This window comes from Oryza brachyantha, chromosome 3 (genome assembly GCF_000231095.2).
Source record: "Oryza brachyantha chromosome 3, ObraRS2, whole genome shotgun sequence".
In the NCBI taxonomy this organism is placed as follows: Eukaryota; Viridiplantae; Streptophyta; class Magnoliopsida; order Poales; family Poaceae; genus Oryza; species Oryza brachyantha.
In genome coordinates, this window is record NC_023165.2 from 11,776,784 (window position 1) to 11,794,147 (window position 17,364).

At 39.7% G+C, this 17,364-nt stretch overlaps 2 protein-coding genes across 2 annotated transcripts; one reads left to right on the top strand and one right to left on the bottom strand.

The window, feature by feature from the left end:
• The first annotated feature begins 3,341 nt into the window (after window positions 1-3,341).
• On the top strand, window positions 3,342-13,510 carry LOC102715743 (villin-2). Its single transcript, XM_006650033.3, has 24 exons — window positions 3,342-3,378; window positions 4,502-4,639; window positions 4,746-4,845; window positions 4,937-5,008; window positions 5,093-5,329; window positions 5,410-5,587; window positions 5,667-5,799; window positions 6,429-6,588; window positions 6,662-6,818; window positions 6,897-7,000; window positions 7,101-7,259; window positions 7,556-7,624; window positions 7,700-7,768; window positions 7,934-8,071; window positions 8,854-8,982; window positions 9,425-9,575; window positions 9,713-9,723; window positions 9,800-9,940; window positions 10,024-10,149; window positions 10,939-10,995; window positions 11,125-11,220; window positions 11,312-11,537; window positions 11,903-12,159; window positions 12,964-13,510. The coding sequence occupies exons 2-24, from the start codon at window positions 4,584-4,586 to the stop codon at window positions 13,075-13,077; spliced, it is 2,940 nt and encodes a 979-aa protein (XP_006650096.1). The 5' UTR covers window positions 3,342-3,378; window positions 4,502-4,583; the 3' UTR covers window positions 13,078-13,510.
• Window positions 13,511-13,651: 141 nt separating this feature from the next.
• On the bottom strand, window positions 13,652-14,814 carry LOC107303757 (F-box protein At3g44326-like). Its single transcript, XM_040521590.1, has 3 exons — window positions 14,657-14,814; window positions 14,133-14,553; window positions 13,652-14,050 (listed from the first exon to the last, which is right to left on the bottom strand). The coding sequence occupies exons 1-3, from the start codon at window positions 14,812-14,814 to the stop codon at window positions 13,652-13,654; spliced, it is 978 nt and encodes a 325-aa protein (XP_040377524.1).
• Window positions 14,815-17,364: the final 2,550 nt, after the last annotated feature.

The following is a 17,364-nucleotide window of genomic DNA, read 5'->3' on the forward strand; positions in this document are numbered from 1 at the left end:
TTACCAACGGTTTGAATCGTTATTACAAAACTACTAAAAAAATTATAAAACTGCCACCATAACTGTCATTCGAGTGATATCGCTGCAATAAAAAAACAAGTGGCAAATTTACAAAGGCCCCAATATTTAATGTTGTGGGATGGGAAAATGTGAGAAAGAGATGTTTTATCCGAGTAGGTCCCGCCCTTAGCTAACCTACATAAGTCTAAACATTGGAGCACATTTGACCAAACTAACACCTTATCATGACATGTCTAGCCTTATAACTTTATAAGAAAATATAAATTAAAGATGCCCTTAACTGAATGCTTGCTGCCAAGTGATCCATTTAATTTAATTTTGTTCTAGAATAAACCAACTTTTACTTTCTTATCAGCTTTCAATTCACAATTGGCTCTCATTAAGGGTGACTTCCAAACAACACGATAAGATTAGCTAGTCTCTCGATATCTGTTAGCACATTTTGCAATTTGTTAAATGGCATGTTTCGTGTGAAATTTTTATATATATAAGTTTCTTTGAGAAAATCAAATAGATCTATTTTTTCAATTTTTAATAATTTATTATCAATTAGTCATATACTATTCATATTTCTATTTTTGCGCGAGCCTGAACAACTAATTCTAGTTGTCGAAAAGAACGCGACATAAGAAGGGACATATAGGTTTTTCGGTCTTTCATCTTAAGAATATCTTGGGATTTAGGAGTTCAATCTTTTTGGACAGAGGAGGTTGGAGTTATTAGGAGATTGCTGAGTGACACCTTATTACACCAAATTCACATATAGTCTTTCGTTATGAACCATTTTATCATAGTAATAACATTTTATCATAGCAATTGTTATTATGTTTGTCAAGCTATTAAAATTCATCTTAATCATGATGATTTATGCTAGTAATAGGAGAGACTAGGCGATCATTTTATCCCTCGGTCGTCCCTTTAGAGCCATTTTGGCCACTAAAGTTTCATTTTATCCAAACCAGTCCATAGGATTTTGCCTTTTGCTTAAAGTTGTAATTAGACTGATAAGTTATGAAGATAACACAATTTGGCACTACTTAGTGGAGGATTTAAACAATGTCCTCTTTAATTACTATTTTATTTTAGAAGTAAAGTATAATGGTAAAAATAGTCTACATGGCTTATTTGGATGATGCCTAACTTTGTCAGACCTCACCTTAGACAATATGTGGCTTGACACAAGAAGTATAGCTAACAAAATGATGATCACACCTTAGGTAAGCTTAGATAGAAAATCATGTCATTGACATGTGGGATCGCATAGGTTGAAAACACGTAATCAGTTATAAGTGTGATCACACATGTTGAATGTTTTGGCACATCGGAGATTTGGTATTGCACCTCGACTCCTCGAGGGATGTAACCAATCACCCTCTCAAGAGTAGCCTTTCATGAGGTCGGTCTAATAAGTGGATATTTGCGCAACCCACACAGTGCGCAATCGAGTTATGACGGTCCAACCCACATGCGCTCGCAAGATGACAACCCATGGTGACATAGTTTTCACCATTCATCTCTTTCTCACATTGTCCATGGAGAAAGAGCAAGCAACAACAATGGTGGCGTCCTCCCTCCAGTGAATACTATGGCAACAAAGATGACCCCATATAGTGAACTCAAGATATAGCTAATATTTGCATACCCCCGATCATTTGCAGTCTCCATCCCATCATGCCGCCTCCTGGCCTCGCCAGTTCTAGTGAGGCTTTACTTGGCCGGTCTCCCCTCCCCTCTTCCCTCTCCTCCTTTCTAAGACAGGTGACGACAAGGTGGTTCCACCGCCTTGTCTTTCCCGTATCCATTACCGTCCTTGTCACCTAAACAGTAACTGCCCACTCTACTTTGTCCTCGACAACAACACGACCTGTGATCTACCATCAATCCCGTGGCTCAGTATCACATAGGGGCGGAGCTATATGGTGCCTGGGGGGTTCCCAGGTACCCGGTTCAAAAATATTTTATGTAGAATTTATCTATTTTCACCATATATGTACCTTCTCAATTTAAATTTAGACACCCGTAGTAGTCTAAATCCAGTTTAAAGCACTAAAAACAAGTGATTGACACCCCCTATATTTTGTTCTTGCTCCGCCCCTAATGTCACGTCCAAGGCCCTCCACCATCCTTCTAAGGGCAATCCTCGTGCTTTCTCCTTCCCAATGCCGTCATCTCCTAAACCGTACCCTTAAAACCATAACCCTAACTCTAATCCGTTTATCTGTTTATGATAGCCTGCTAAGATGCCTTGGGCTTCGTTCGGCATGGGGGACATAAGTTACTTATGCCTGGCACAGAAAACATAGTAGTATATTAGTACATGATTAATTAATTATTAAAAATATAAAATAGATTAATATGATTTTTTAAAACAACTTTCCTATAAATTTTTTTATAAAAAATATACCGTTTAGTAGTTCGGGAAGTATGCACGCAGAAAACGAGGAGGCTTAGTTAACTTGTGGTCATGGCCAAACGTTGCCTTGATCGTCTTGGATTTATTAGGTGACATTATGGACCGTATTGAAAAGAAAAGAAAAGCCCGATGCCCGATTTGAACAAGACAAAACATCATGCACTAAAGTTAACCAGGGAAAAAAAACTCGAAGGACCAAATAGATACTCCCTCTGTTCCAAAATAAACCAATTTTTCATTTTTTACCTACAATTTTTAACTTTTCGTCTTATTCAAATTTTTTTGCGATTGATATTTTTGTTTTTATTAGATGATAAATCATGAATAGTATTTTATGTATGACTAATTTTTTTTAATTTTCTAAAAATTTTTCAAATAAAACGGATAGTCAAATGTTGGACATGGAAACCGGATAATTGGTTTTTGAGGAGTATACTTTATGCCCCTAATTTGACACTTTGACACCGACGCATGCGATCACCATCGTCAATTTTCCTCCAGCCACGCTACCCGTTCAAATTCCCATCACCAAAACGCTCCCCCAGTTTCCTCGCTTACCTCAGCCACTGCCACTTCTTTGTCTCCCCACCGTCCAGGGACCAAGGCTCCCCCTCGCGACGCGACGCCGCTGTAGCCTGCGCTAAAACAGGGGGAGCGAGCGAGCGAGAGCTTCCTGCCAGATCTACCCCGTTCCACCCGCGTCCACATCCGCGTCACGCACGGCACGGGGACAGGCGGAGCGAGAGGAGAGACAGAGAGGCAGAGGCGGAAGGGAGCAATCATAGCGCCCCCGCTTCCTTTATTAGGCCGCGTCACCCCCCTCTCCGCTTTTCCGCCGGCCACCTCGATCGCCGCCCCCCCCCCCCCCTCCTCCTTCCTCCTACCCCCCTCCCTCCCCACACCTCGCCGGCTCCGATCGGATCCCGTCCTGCCCCCCGCCCCAGGTAGTGCCCTCTCCGATCCTCGAACGACTCGCCGGGTGTGTGCGTGCGTGCGTGCGTGCAATTGTTGTTTGTGCTTCGGGAAATGGGTGGGTTTGGTTTGGTTTGATTTTTTTGGTTTTCGTTCGGCGATCCGCTCCGGGGACTTGGTGACGCCGGCCATTGTTGCTGGGGGTGACTGTTCATGGGAGAGGGGATGCGTCCGGTTGTGGTGTGAGGGTGAGGAGTGGTGTCGGTCTCCGGCGATCCGGGGCCGTCTGGTTGGGCTGTGTAGCCGATCAATGAGATCGGAGGTGGAATGTGCGCGTTGATCCGTCAATTAGCTCTCCTATCCGCTGTGATTGGTTTTCCCTTTCTCTTCGTCGGGGGTGACGAATGAATTATTAGTGACGTAGTTGGGGTTGAGTGGCGCTAATCACCTTTCCCAATCTGGCTGGTGGCCACCGTGCCCATGAGCACATTTGCCGGAGCAAATATGCAGATGATTGATAGGCGCCTCTTCCAAATTTGGCGTGGTCCGAGGGGGCTGGTGATGAGATCTGCATATGATAGTGTTCGCCTTGATTGATCCCATAATGCAGCCGGTAATCAGTAATTCAGTATCATCTCCTTCATGAGGGATGTGGGTGATTGTTTTAAGCGCATGAGGCCGGTGGTGCTGTGCAGCCACATATTCATTATGAGATCAATCAGATAGGCGTATTTTGGTTTGAGTCCTGTGATAGGTGCATCTCCATTAGCAAACATAACGGTACTCTATGTTGCAATGTCTTCCAAATCTAGATGGAGCTCATGCATATGTAACCAGTACGTTGCGTATGGTTTATTCTGCTTTTTAGTTTTGATCAGAATTACTGATTTGTTTAAGAATGAAACTATGCAAATCTGGCGTGCCATTACTGTGCTGCCTGTAATTGATGATGATATCCTTCAGGTTATTCTCTATTTATGATTGTATCATTGAGGATATGCTCCTTTTGATGCTTTGCTCGTGTTCTGTTCATTTGTATTTCTCAACAGCTAACTTCTCCAATTGATTGTTTGTTTGACCCATGTATTGAATTCCATATTAGCTGTTTTACTCTCTAATGTTATTGAAACAGTTAGTTTTCCTTCCCCTTTCCAGTGTACAAGTTCCTAGTATTCCGTGGAGGAGCCACCTGCCACTCCCTAGTCTTCAAGTAAACCTTTTGTAAGGCTGCTGCTCAATGTCAAGTGCAAAGCCTGTGCTTGATCCTGCATTTCAAGGAGCTGGCCAAAAACCGTATCCTTCTTTAAATGCCTTTATGTTTGTTTATCTATGATCTTTTAGAATCATTGTGTAGAAGACACTCTCATTTTATGATGTATACCCCTTAATATAAATATAGTGGCACAGAAATATGGAGGATTCAAGATTTTAAACCAGTTCCTTTGCCAAAATCAGATTATGGAAAATTTTACTGTGGAGATTCATATATAGTTCTCCAGGTGAAATTTTGTTCTATTCACCTTTTATAACCTTCTTTCTATTATCTCCATAATATACAAGTGTTTCAATGATCTGGTAACATTTTTGTAGACGACTTGCAACAAAGGTGGTGGTGCCTATCTTTTTGACATCCACTTTTGGATTGGGAAAGATTCTAGCCAAGTACATTTCTATAACATTTTTAGTTTTCTGTACCAACAAATGGCATTTCGAGCCCACCTTTTGATTTTATGTGTTTTCATGCAGGATGAATCTGGGACTGCAGCAATTAAGACAGTTGAATTTGACACCATGCTTGGAGGTCGCGCAGTCCAGCACAGAGAACTCCAAGGCTATGAGTCTGATAAGTTCCTATCATACTTCAAGCCATGCATTATACCCTTGGAGGGGGGTTTTGCCTCTGGGTTTAAAAAACCTGAAGAGGAAAAGTTTGAAACACGGCTATATATTTGCAAAGGGAAGAGGGCTATCAGAGTCAAAGAGGTGCATATTATTTCACCTCCTTGTTTTTTAAACTACTCTATATCCTTGCGTTACATACATTAAATGTCCTACCTGTTTAGGTTCCCTTTGCTCGTTCATCATTGAACCATGATGATGTATTTATCTTGGATACTGAGAATAAAATATATCAATTCAATGGTGCAAACTCCAATATTCAAGAGAGAGCGAAAGCTTTGGAAGCGATTCAACATTTAAAGGAGACGTACCATAATGGAGTGTGTGATGTTGCAATTGTTGGTATGATCAACTATTAAATCTCAGCAAATGTATTTTACTGCCACAAATCTGACAATTTCTTACAATGTTTCCATGATAGATGATGGAAAATTGCAAGCAGAATCAGATTCAGGCGAATTCTGGGTCCTTTTTGGAGGTTTTGCACCAATCGGGAAGAAAGCTGTAAGTGACGATGATGTTGTTCTTGAAGCCACAGCTCCCAAGCTTTACAGGTGAGTACTTTTTTTGGGTTAGCACTTGCAGAACCGTGAATTTAGTTCGCTGCGTGCTATTGGTCTGCCTGTGGACCTCAGCCTCTTGGTCCAGTGCCCATGACACTAGGACCTTTTGCCCTTTAGTAATTTGTTGCTCCAAAGAACTGTGCAGACTTGTCTTCCTATGTGGCTTTGTATGGTACATTACCGTAATTCTGTGCCAACATTTGTCTAATGTATTGTTCTCACAACATGATAAAACATGGGCTGGATGGTTAATCCATAGAGAATGTAAATGAACTAATTTCCTCCTTGATCACACAACCTATGTCCTGTGTGAAGATACTACCTTTATTTAACCATGTGAATTTGTAGCTAATGTTACTGTAAATGTAAACGGCTTCCTGTTAGATGGTTACTTTTTTTGCGAATAAATTGGTTTGTCTGGATGAAGTTGGGGCATACACATTTTCAAAAGCTTCTGATGTTTTAATGGTTTGCTCGCTGGTCCACTGAGCTTATTATATCCTTAGGTCTGAGACTATATGTATCTGTACTGCTATGTTTGTCTTACTGTTTTTTCAGTGGTTCAACTTTATCTTTTATATCTTGATTTTTTCCCCATGCCATCAACTCTTGTGTTGCAGCATCAATAATGGTCAATTAAAGTTAGAAGACACTGTTCTGTCAAAATCAATTCTTGAGAACAATAAGTGCTTTTTGGTCGACTGTGGGGCTGATTTATTTATATGGGTTGGTCGACTAACACAAGTGGACGAGAGAAAAGCTGCTAATGCGGCAGTTGAGGTAAAACCTAAGCCATTGTTCTTGTTTTTCTGCCTTGTTCAAATTTGTTCATATCTGAATTTGCCTCTTGTAGGAATTCATTGCTACTCAAAACAGGCCAAAGACAACAAGAGTAACTAGAGTCATTCAAGGCTATGAGAATCATACATTCAAGTCTAAATTTGAATCCTGGCCACTAAATAGTGCAGCAGGAAGTGCTAGCATGGAGGAAGGGAGAGGGAAAGTTGCAGGTAGTATGTTTGTTCATTTTCACTGAGATCAAATAATTGACCCTCGGCCATTCTTAGTAATATTTGCTTTTCCTGTAGCTCTGTTGAAGCAACAAGGAGTTGATGTCAAGGGAGCCTCAAAAAGCAGTGCACCAGTAGATGAGGAAGTTCCTCCTTTGCTAGAAGGCGATGGAAAAATTGAGGTACACACTATTAAGTTTTTATAACAACTTCAAAGGAAAGCAAGAAAAATGTTATAGTAGAAATGTAAGTATGTAACCATAAGAAACATGTGTATTTCAGGTTTGGTGTATTAATGGCAGTTCTAAGACTGCACTTCCAAAGGAGGAGCTTGGAAAGTTTTACAGTGGAGATTGCTATATTGTTCTATATACGTATCATTCTGGTGACAAGAGAGAAGAATTCTATTTAACTTACTGGATCGGCAAGGACAGCATGCCGGTAATTGTGCCCTTCAATGTTTCCATGCTTTAGAATATAGTTCGCTATACTATTATTGAACTTCTATACTATAGTGTATAGTGCTTTCTTGTTACTTTGTGTTTGACCAACACAAGATCCTGTGAATGGCATGTTATGTTGAAGAGACATGATTCTTCACTTTTATGTCAAATAATTAGCTGTTTTTCTCAAAATTAAATATTATTAATCAGATTTCATAAGTGACAAATAATATTTGTGGCTCCTACAACTATGCGTGTGATCTGTGAATTTACTCTTTGGTGGATTTCATGCAGGAAGATCAAGAGATGGCTTTCCAAACAGCTAATTCAATTTGGAATTCATTGAAAGGAAGACCTGCTCTGGTACTATATTTCTACTTTGACAATGCAGATATATTTTCTAGGAAGGAGTTTGATGTATTATATCTGGTTTTGTAGGGCCGTATTTATCAAGGGAAAGAACCACCACAATTTATTGCCCTTTTCCAGCCCATGGTTGTTTTAAAGGTGTGGTACTTGGTCCTTATCATAATCATGTTATATAGAATCAGCATTGGGTATTGTTTTCTAATTTTAAGGGGCTAGGTGATCACTATATATACAGCTGAACTGCAATTCTAATACAGTTTTTTTTTTAAAAAATCTGCGGGGTATATTTGGCATACTGTGCAGGGTGGAATCAGCTCTGGATACAAGAAATTTGTGGAAGAGAAGGGCTTGAAAGATGAAACATATTCTGGCGATGGCATTGCTCTTGTTCGAGTTTCTGGAACATCAATGCATAATAATAAAGCACTTCAAGTTGATGCGGTAATATTTACCTCTCCTGCAAGCTGAATATATGAAGATCTAACAAGATGATGAAGCTTTTTTCATTGAAGTATGACTTAATATATTTGATGATTTTATGTGTTTCAAAATGGCCCTTCATAATAGCAAACTAATCTGGAACTCTATACTAAAAAAGTATAGGGTATTTGGTACACAGCTTCTATAGCACAATTGATGGCCTTTAAGATCATAGAGTATGATGAATGCGAACAAGGAGAACTTAAAATATGTTAGATTAATGATGCTCTTAAGTTGCAACTAGTTTGAATCTCTCAGTGAGATCATAGAGTATAATGACTGTGAATAAATAGAGATTAAAATATGTTGATTAACAACGGCCTTAAGGTGTAACTGGTGTGAATCTCTAGCTCAGTGAAACAAGAAAAGTCTAGGCGATGTATCCACTGAATAATGGTATAATTTTTTGTTTCATTAATGTGCTGATCTGTTCATGCCATCAAAAGAGAAACAAGAGAATACCCATTGTGCATTTTGGCAGTATTTTTCTATAGGTGCACAGTCAGCTTGGTTTTCTTGTGAGTTATTGCTTTTGAAATATGATTGGTATGGTGGTAGTGCCTGAATGATGCCATTTGACATGCGAATTGGGCTGCTGATATTTTAATTTCATTGCAGCCACATTATTTTTGTCCTTTGCAATGACCTTTTTATTTTTTTGCTAGTAATATATAAAATTCAATGCCATCCATTGTCTGTGAATTATTGCTCTCATCAACTTATCAATAACATTCTTTTTATAGGTGTCGTCAAGCTTGAGTCCCACAGATTGTTTTGTTCTGCAATCTGGAAATTCAATGTTTACATGGATTGGCAATGCCAGTTCTTATGAACAGCAACAGTGGGCTGCAAAAATTGCTGAATTCTTGAAGGTATGAGATTAGGAAACCACATTTGATATTTCAATGTGGTCATTATTTGGAAAAGTGATTTATGTCAGCACTTGAGAATCTTATGATACTGAAGCTCAAGGATATAATTTCATTTTTTTATTCTTTTTCTGTCATGTATCTTTTTCTTGTTACTAATAGTTGTTCCACACCTTTGTTGATTAGACTAAAAAGTGTCATTTCATATAAAAGTTGACCAGTATGAATCAAAAGGCTCTGCATAGATATATCATTTTTCTGTGTGAGGTTACTACCTCCTGATGTTTTTTTTTACTGAAAATCTGTTTTGGCTGTCATAGAAATAACTTGGTTGTTACTCTCTGGAATGTGTTTCTCTGAATAAACTGAAAAATATTAGATATTTCTTTTGATTCTTAGTTATTTATCACTCAAAAATGCTATCTGATGTTTGCAAACCTTGCAGCCTGGTGTTGCTGTCAAACATTGCAAGGAGGGAACTGAGAGTTCTGCCTTTTGGTTTGCTCTTGGTGGAAAGCAGAATTACACAAGCAGAAATGTCACACATGATGTTGTTGTTAGAGATCCTCATTTGTATACATTCTCGTTGAGGAATGGTTAGTTCCAGTCAAAACCTGATTGCAAAATTGTCCTGTTATGCTTTATATGTGTTTTTTGATATTGTCTAACAGTGACCTAATGTTTCTTCTTTTCTTTTGGTTTCTTTTTGAATAACTTGATCACCATTTATCAGGGAAGCTAGAGGTTTGTCATCCTATAATACATTTGTCATGCTTCAGCAATTTGTATTATAGTTTCTGAAAACCTTTTCTATTTGCAGGTCACTGAAATTTTCAATTTTTCACAAGATGATTTGTTGACTGAAGACATGATGATTCTTGATACACATGGAGAAGTCTTTGTTTGGATGGGTCAATGTGTGGACACAAAAGAGAAGCAGAAGGCATTTGAAATTGGTCAGGTATGACATGACCATTTACTCTCGCTGAACTAAGATAGTATTGCCATTTTTGCTCAACTCATAGTAATAAACTGTTCTCTCAGAAATACGTAGAACATGCGGTGACCTTTGAAGGTCTTTCTCCTGATGTGCCTCTGTACAAAGTCATTGAAGGAAATGAACCATGCTTCTTCAGAACATACTTCTCCTGGGATAACACAAGATCTGTGGTATGCTATTGGACATGTACCAATAAATCTTTCTCGGCTTCTAATTCTGTTCTATCATCCATTTGTATGAGGGCATCAGAGAAATGTTGCTGCACTGAGCTCTTCCGTGTGCTGCTATCTCTCATTCCCAGTTTCTTGGGCTGAACCAACAAGTGCCTAGTGCATATATTTCTCATTATGTTTGTGGTGTTTTTATGGTGCATTTGCTTAGATTGTTTGCCATGTGCTGAACATATGGCATTGAATTCACAGTACTTTTAGACCCAACAAATAAAATTTCTTTTTGCCTTTTCTTTATACCAACTTTGGTTGGTAGTCCTTAATAGAAGCAAAAGGGACCTGGCGAGGTTATACTGGATCCGGTTGAGATTTTAAAAATCAATTGAAAGGATTGGAGAACACGAGCATCTTTGCACATATGAAATAAAATCTGCATATTTGCCGTGGAACTTGGGACCTGTTGCAACGAAGTCATCATGCTTTCTTCAATTATTTGGTTCATCAATTGTGCAATATATTCCTCTTATATTAACTATTGTATGCAAGTATTTATCTCTAGGACCTTTTTAATTTCTCATTCTGTGGTACTAATTTTCAACTCATTTTCATTGTACTTAATTAAGTTTCACCCTTTCTATTACTTTTTAGGAACTTTGACTTGTCATGCTTGTGTTATAGAAATAATGTCTCTTTAGAATGTATTTCTCCATGATTTCTTAGTACTTTGCTATAATGGTATTTGGCTGTACCATCTTAGCACATGATATAATACTTTTCACCTTGAAACAGATTCATGGAAATTCGTTTCAGAAGAAACTTTCACTTCTTTTCGGAATGCGCTCAGAGGTAAGTTACAATGTTTGCTCTTAAATTTTGAAACCTATAAATTATTTTCTCTTAATATCAAAAGTGGATATTTGGAGATAATAAATATGGACTCATATTTTAGTAACCCATCTCATTAATTGTTCGCAGAGTGGATCGAAGAGTTCAGGTGATGGTGGACCAACCCAAAGGGCATCAGCATTGGCAGCTCTTTCTTCTGCATTCAACCCTTCCCAAAAGAAACAGGTACTGTTAACATTCCCAACACAGCAATGAAAAAAAATATTATGGATAAAATTTGCTGATCTTACAAACTAGCAACAATGTGTTTTTTTAGTCCAACGATAGGCCTACAAGCTCAGGTGATGGAGGACCCACCCAGCGTGCTTCAGCAATGGCTGCCTTAACCTCAGCATTCAACCCATCCGCAAAACCCAAAAGCCCACCGCCATCTCGTGCAGGTCAAGGTTCTCAGCGAGCAGCTGCTGTTGCTGCGCTGTCCAATGTTTTGACTGCTGAGGGTTCTACTCAAAGCCCTCGCACCAGGTCATCCCCATCTGCAGGTAAGACTTATGACTGTTTCCTTCTTCCCTTGCACATATTTTAAGGACAGCGAAAGTATGTAGCTATCAATTTCCTTCATGTGGCACTACTAAATAATAATAGAGATATTATAGGTGTTGTGTCATTTTCACTAGACATTTTTCATTAATACTGTATTTTCTTCTGTAAGAAGCTGAGAACGTGAGACTTTGGATGCATTATTATGCGTTGACTGTTTTCATTGTTACTGTTTGGTAAATTCTGGACGAGTAATAGTGCACTTTGCTGATTAGAACTGTAAGAATACTAGATGAATATGATGCTTGCAGAATTTTGGGGTTACCTCTCCTTTCCTTGTATTGACGTGGAATCTTGCCAACATCAGTTGATGCAGATGCTGAGAAGACCGAATTAACTCCATCTGCTGTGTCCCCTCAGTCTGAAGCAGCGGAGTCATCGGAATTTTCTGCAGATAAGGATGCCCCAGGAGATGGAGCTTCTTCTGAGGGAGGGCGGACAGAGCCTGATGTATCAGAGGAACAGACTGCTAATGAAAATGGAGGTGAAACAACCTTCAGCTATGATCGGCTGATATCAAAATCTGCCAATCCTGTTCGTGGGATAGATTACAAACGCAGAGAGGTTTGTTTTTTCATTGCAACCCTTGGAAGTAAAGTTACTGCTATATATTCTTTTTTACCTTGTGAAATGGATAAACACGTGCCCCATATAAGATACCAGTTGACTGCCTGTACAAGTTGACACATAAAAGAGAAGAAATTGATCTTCAGTAATAAAACTAAGGAACTTTGTAATAGTAAACCGTACCAGTAACTATGTGTAATGTGTATGTGCCTATGTGGTTTAGTAATTCAAATGCAGTACAAAACAGAAGTTGTAGTGAGGTCAACAAGGTAAGGTGTCAGTAGTTCACGTGGATAGAATATGGTGCGTAGCTTACAAATATGCAAGCAAGCCAATCAAGAGAGGACTAAGCCAAGTTGATAGTGTACTTGAAGAAATTTTAGATAATAGGAATTGAGCCTAGCTCAATTGGTGCGAGGTTTGGGTGTCACGCCCAACCGGAGTTAACTCCTCTTGGGCCCAAGTTCAGGTGCCTCTTCTTAATTAAATAAATATACCATGTTCTTTGGTATCCTCCAGATTTTTGCTGCTCACATGTACATGTTTGGCCGCAACTGACCATTCGAGGATTATTGCCAATCATCTATCTGACAGACCCTTCAAATTCTATCCTTATCTAGTAGAACTGCAACAGATAATCTTAGTTAAACGCAAAACCACGGCACATTCACAACCGGTGCATTAGTGACTACCATCTGTAGTCACATCATTTACTATCTGTTAATGCTCCAAATGAACAACTTAGTAATGTAAATGGAGGTTTCATGAGTTTCAATGGCTAATTTTGTGCACCTTCTGCAGACATATTTGTCGGACAGTGAATTCCAGACCGTCTTTGGTATTACGAAGGAAGAGTTCTACCAGCAGCCAGGGTGGAAACAAGAATTGCAGAAAAGGAAGCATGATCTTTTCTGAAGCACGGTCTATTTCCCACTACAGCGGTTGCCTGTTTACTAGTTCTCTCTTGCTTGATTGTTGACATGGTACATGAGAGGCCATGTTAGTCAGCAATCTTGGTCATGTTTCAAAGACGATTGCCGGTGGCTTTCTCTGCTGTTATCCCAAGTTTTACAGGGTATTCTTTATTTGTACATGGTCTGCGCTATGCAGCACCAAGGGCGTCAGTACATTGTTTTGAGCTTGTTATGGTTCTTGTCCATCCATGTGTATATTATTTTTACCCTCAATTTGGTACAAGCGGTTATTTCTTAGCGAGGTTTTGGGATGTATGATGCACATTGATGTTCAGACTTTCCACTTTCTGTTCCTCTTGTATTGTACTCTTGGCATTGTCATACTGTATAAATCTTGTGATTGTTGAGTGGTGCTTATGCATGATTATATTCTTCAACTCTGTATCATTCTAGTTTGGACTATAAAGTGACATTCTACACCCGCATTGTTCTAAACACACAACACAACATCGCATGATATTGTACACTTAATAAGATAACAGAACATACGGAGCGAAGATATTAATAAACACAGTTTACTCATGCAGTCCTCCAAAATATTTCTGAAATTCCCAAACATCCAGAGGATCTGAGGATCTGAACTCCTTTCTGTGCAGCATGGACGGCACAAGGCCGCAAACATTACACTGCAAGTCTGCAACGCTACCGACTTTCAGAAGTTGTCCAGCTTTCTGTACCACATGGTACACAGGGCAGCGAACACCGGGATGCCACCTGCGCCGCCCGTCGAGGCGGCCGCCGCTCATGTCCTCGATCCGCATGGACCGCATGCTCACCTCGCTCAGCGCGAGCGCCGGCGGCTGCGGCTCCCCGGTCTCCCGCCTCCCCATGCTCCTCACACGGAGCTTCACGAGCAGGACGCACTCCGCCACCCGGCACCACGGCAATGGCGGCGGCAGGGCCTCCTTCGCCGCCTGGAGGACCGACCCGAACCCGCAGCACGAAGCCGGCGTCGGTCGGCCAGTGCCCCCCCCCCCCCAGAGGGTGCCAGCTCGCCAGGTTCACCGCCCGCTCCATCCTCCGGTTGACGATCCAGCTCAGCTTCACGCCGTCGTGTAGCTCCTTCCACAGCTTACCGTCTTTCCGTTCTTGCTCCATCGATGGCAACCATGGCAGGTCATTGATGGCTGGCAGGAGCAACTCACCGTCGTCGTCGTTGTTGCCATTGTCTTCGGAGGAGTGGTCGAGCAGGTCCATCCGAAACGGGCAGTCGTAGAACCATCCGTTCGCGCCATCCGAGTTAGGAATTCCCCATACGACCTCCGAGTAGAGCGCGCGATCTCTGTACCTCTCGTCGATCAGAGACACGAAGTCCGAAGGCAAGGCATCGTCAGGCTCAAGCTCATCCATGTCGTCGTCGTCATAGTAGTGGTAGTCAGACTCCCCATTCTTCACCGAAAAGGTTGCTTTCGTTGGTCTGAACCACAGGGACATCCTTGTTCAGTATTAGGGTGAAGCAATCTGCGTAGAATTTTCTGAACCCACCGATCGAGATTATCAAGCTCCTAACGTCGTCTCGCCTTGTTGATGGCCACATGGATCGGCATGCATTTTCCCATAATTCTTCTTCCCTTGATGCGGCATGGAAGTCGGCACAGGCACAGCCTGCTCTTGCCAGCGCTGTGCCATCGAGACGCTTCAGTATGTCATGTAAAAGATCAGCACTAAGTGACGCCATTTCTGATTATTACTTCTTGTTACACCTGAAAAGGGAGATGATAATTAGTTGTAACTTGTAAGATTGTAACATGGCATGCTGAGTTTTGTGAATGCAGATATCCAAATCACTTCTCAGATGTATAGCTTCAAAGGAAAAAAAAAAATAGTAGTATAACACATGGTACGTTTCTGTGAGTTCCACACTAATCTCTCAAAAGGAAACAAAACAGTAGCTGATGATGGCTATAAATAGTATGACAAATAATTTAACTTTCGAACATTAGAACTGAAATTTGATTTCTGTCTAGGTTGTTGAATAGAGTATAGACGCCGCAACAATCAATCGAAACCACAAAGTCGTCGAGTTCCTCCATTGCTCAAACAACTTCCGTTTTTGATCAATCCCCTTCTCTAACCCATGAAGCATCCATGCCACTCCAATTACACACCCAAAGCCTTTCAACACGAGAAGACACAGTTTCAGGGATCCTACCTGTTTTTGGTTAAGCATTACAGCAGGTCAGCAAGAGAAATAACAGGCTGTGTGAAATAACTGACCAATACCCCCAAACCAAAATTCTACATAGATTGAAATTACATTTTGATTTTTCAATCAAACAAACTACTACTAGAACCCATCATCCCCAAAAGTAGTACAAGGAGTACAGACAACCATTATTGGACAAGATGAGACAAAAATAAAGAACAAAATAGAAGTAAAAAAACAACTACAGATTGAGAAGAGCAGGAAGAAGAATCGAGAGCCTCACCTCCTCCCCAAGAAGGTTCATCAGGTGGATGGATAGTGAAATGCAGTAGTACTGGATAAGAGCAAGTATAATAGCAGGCTATAAACTGATTATATGCTTATGTGGAGGAGAGAATGGATGAGAGACAGTGTGTAAGCAGTCTGTAAGCTTATAAGCTTATAGCCAACTTCGACACAAGAACAAAAAAAACTCTCACTATGTGGGGGGAGGGGGGGCGAAGGCGGCAGCAGCAGTATTAAAAACAGAAGAGCTCGCATTGGTGGCCGATGCTATTGTTAATGTATTAAAAATATCCTTTCCCCTGTTATCGTACTGAATTATCGATTTCTGTGTTACTGTATAAATAACACAATTATCTATTGTAAAATTGAAAATTATGTTTTTAAGACCAAATGAGACATTTATATATATTTTTTTTCATGAAACGCATCATTTAGAATCTTGAAAACCGTGCTAACAAAAATCCTAAATCTAAAATTAGAAAGAACATGAAGAGGTATTTACACTCTTATCTTTTTGTTTTTCATGTTTATAAGATAAAATTTGAATTTTCTGTCTTAAATTTTGAGGTTTTGTTTTTTAAGATTGCCAAAAACATATATGTAAACGGTTTATTCATAAATTATTTGTATTTGCAAGTTATGTTGTTTGTTTTTTTTCTTGAAAAAACAAAATAATGACCCCTCAATTATAGAAAATATAGCTATTTGTTTCTTATATACCACGAGCCTTCTAGAAATGATCTAAGTTTGCCATGTAGACCCAAATCATAAACCACACCATCCACATGCAAAATGGTCTCGGTTTGGCCCAGAAAATCTAAAGCCATGCGATGAGGACACTCTAACTTAGTGGAGTGTTCTCAACCTAATAGCTTTATTAATATGTATTTTACACTTGTACCCCAAAATCAATGTTGACAGTGAGGATTGAAGGTGGCAAATTTGTATTCCCTGGTGCCACTCGAGTGGAGACTGTAGCGTGAAGTCACCATTAATATATCCCAACGTATCAGCCTATCACCAGCAATGCCTCGACACGGGGTACGTACGTGGGCCTTTTGTCTTGTACGTGATGGGCTGAGGCTATTCGTTAAGTAGGAGCGTTGGACATAGGGCATGTTTCTCTCGGCTGCAGCTTTCTGTAAAAAACTATTTATGTCAGAAGTTGTTTTAAACGGTGTACAGCCTCTAAGAATCTGTAGTTACAGATTTTGAAAAATGATATAAGAATCCAGAAGCTAAGTTTAAGCTTTTTCAGATTCTTAGAAGCTGACTACCAAACAGCTGCTTATCGGAATTTAAAACTCCCCAAACAGACTCATAGTCTTATAGATGACCGCTCGTCCAAGTATCACTTTCAAATTTGTCTCTAAATTCTTGCTAGTGTTGACCTAATCTTTTTTAACTATTTACTAATTTCGTCTATGGCATTATCTTTGTACTTGTTCTTTACATTTTGCAGCCCGGCGACATGCTTTCATCGATATATCAAAACGAGGCATAATAATTAATAAGTGTATATATTTCTATACTCCTTTAAAAGAAGGGAGAAACTACTCAATGCCAACTCATTTTGATAAGTTCAACGGTATAATTGACATTGTCCCAATCTAATATCTAATAAGTTATCAATTATTCTATAATATTTGATCGGTTTAGTAAGCTGGGTATATTTTCTAAAGTATCCAAAATACCCTATAGACATACAAGGTTATGAAAAATATTCTCTTCATTCAAAAATATTGACATTTATGAGAATATTTTATCAAACTTTAAAAATTTCTAAAATTAATCTTA

Excerpts from the sequence above, each read along its gene's own strand:
- LOC102715743 (XM_006650033.3), top strand. The coding sequence starts at position 4,584 with ATGTCAAGTGCAAAGCCTGTGCTTGATCCTGCATTTCAAGGAGCTGGC. Across the intron at positions 7,625-7,699 it reads TGAAAGGAAGACCTGCTCTG|GGCCGTATTTATCAAGGGAA; the intron begins GTACTATATTTC and ends CTGGTTTTGTAG. Across the intron at positions 12,160-12,963 it reads TAGATTACAAACGCAGAGAG|ACATATTTGTCGGACAGTGA; the intron begins GTTTGTTTTTTC and ends CACCTTCTGCAG.
- LOC107303757 (XM_040521590.1), bottom strand. The coding sequence starts at position 14,814 with ATGGCGTCACTTAGTGCTGATCTTTTACATGACATACTGAAGCGTCTC. Across the intron at positions 14,554-14,656 it reads TCCATGTGGCCATCAACAAG|ACCAACGAAAGCAACCTTTT; the intron begins GCGAGACGACGT and ends CCTGTGGTTCAG. Across the intron at positions 14,051-14,132 it reads TGGAGCGGGCGGTGAACCTG|GCGGCGAAGGAGGCCCTGCC; the intron begins GCGAGCTGGCAC and ends TCGGTCCTCCAG.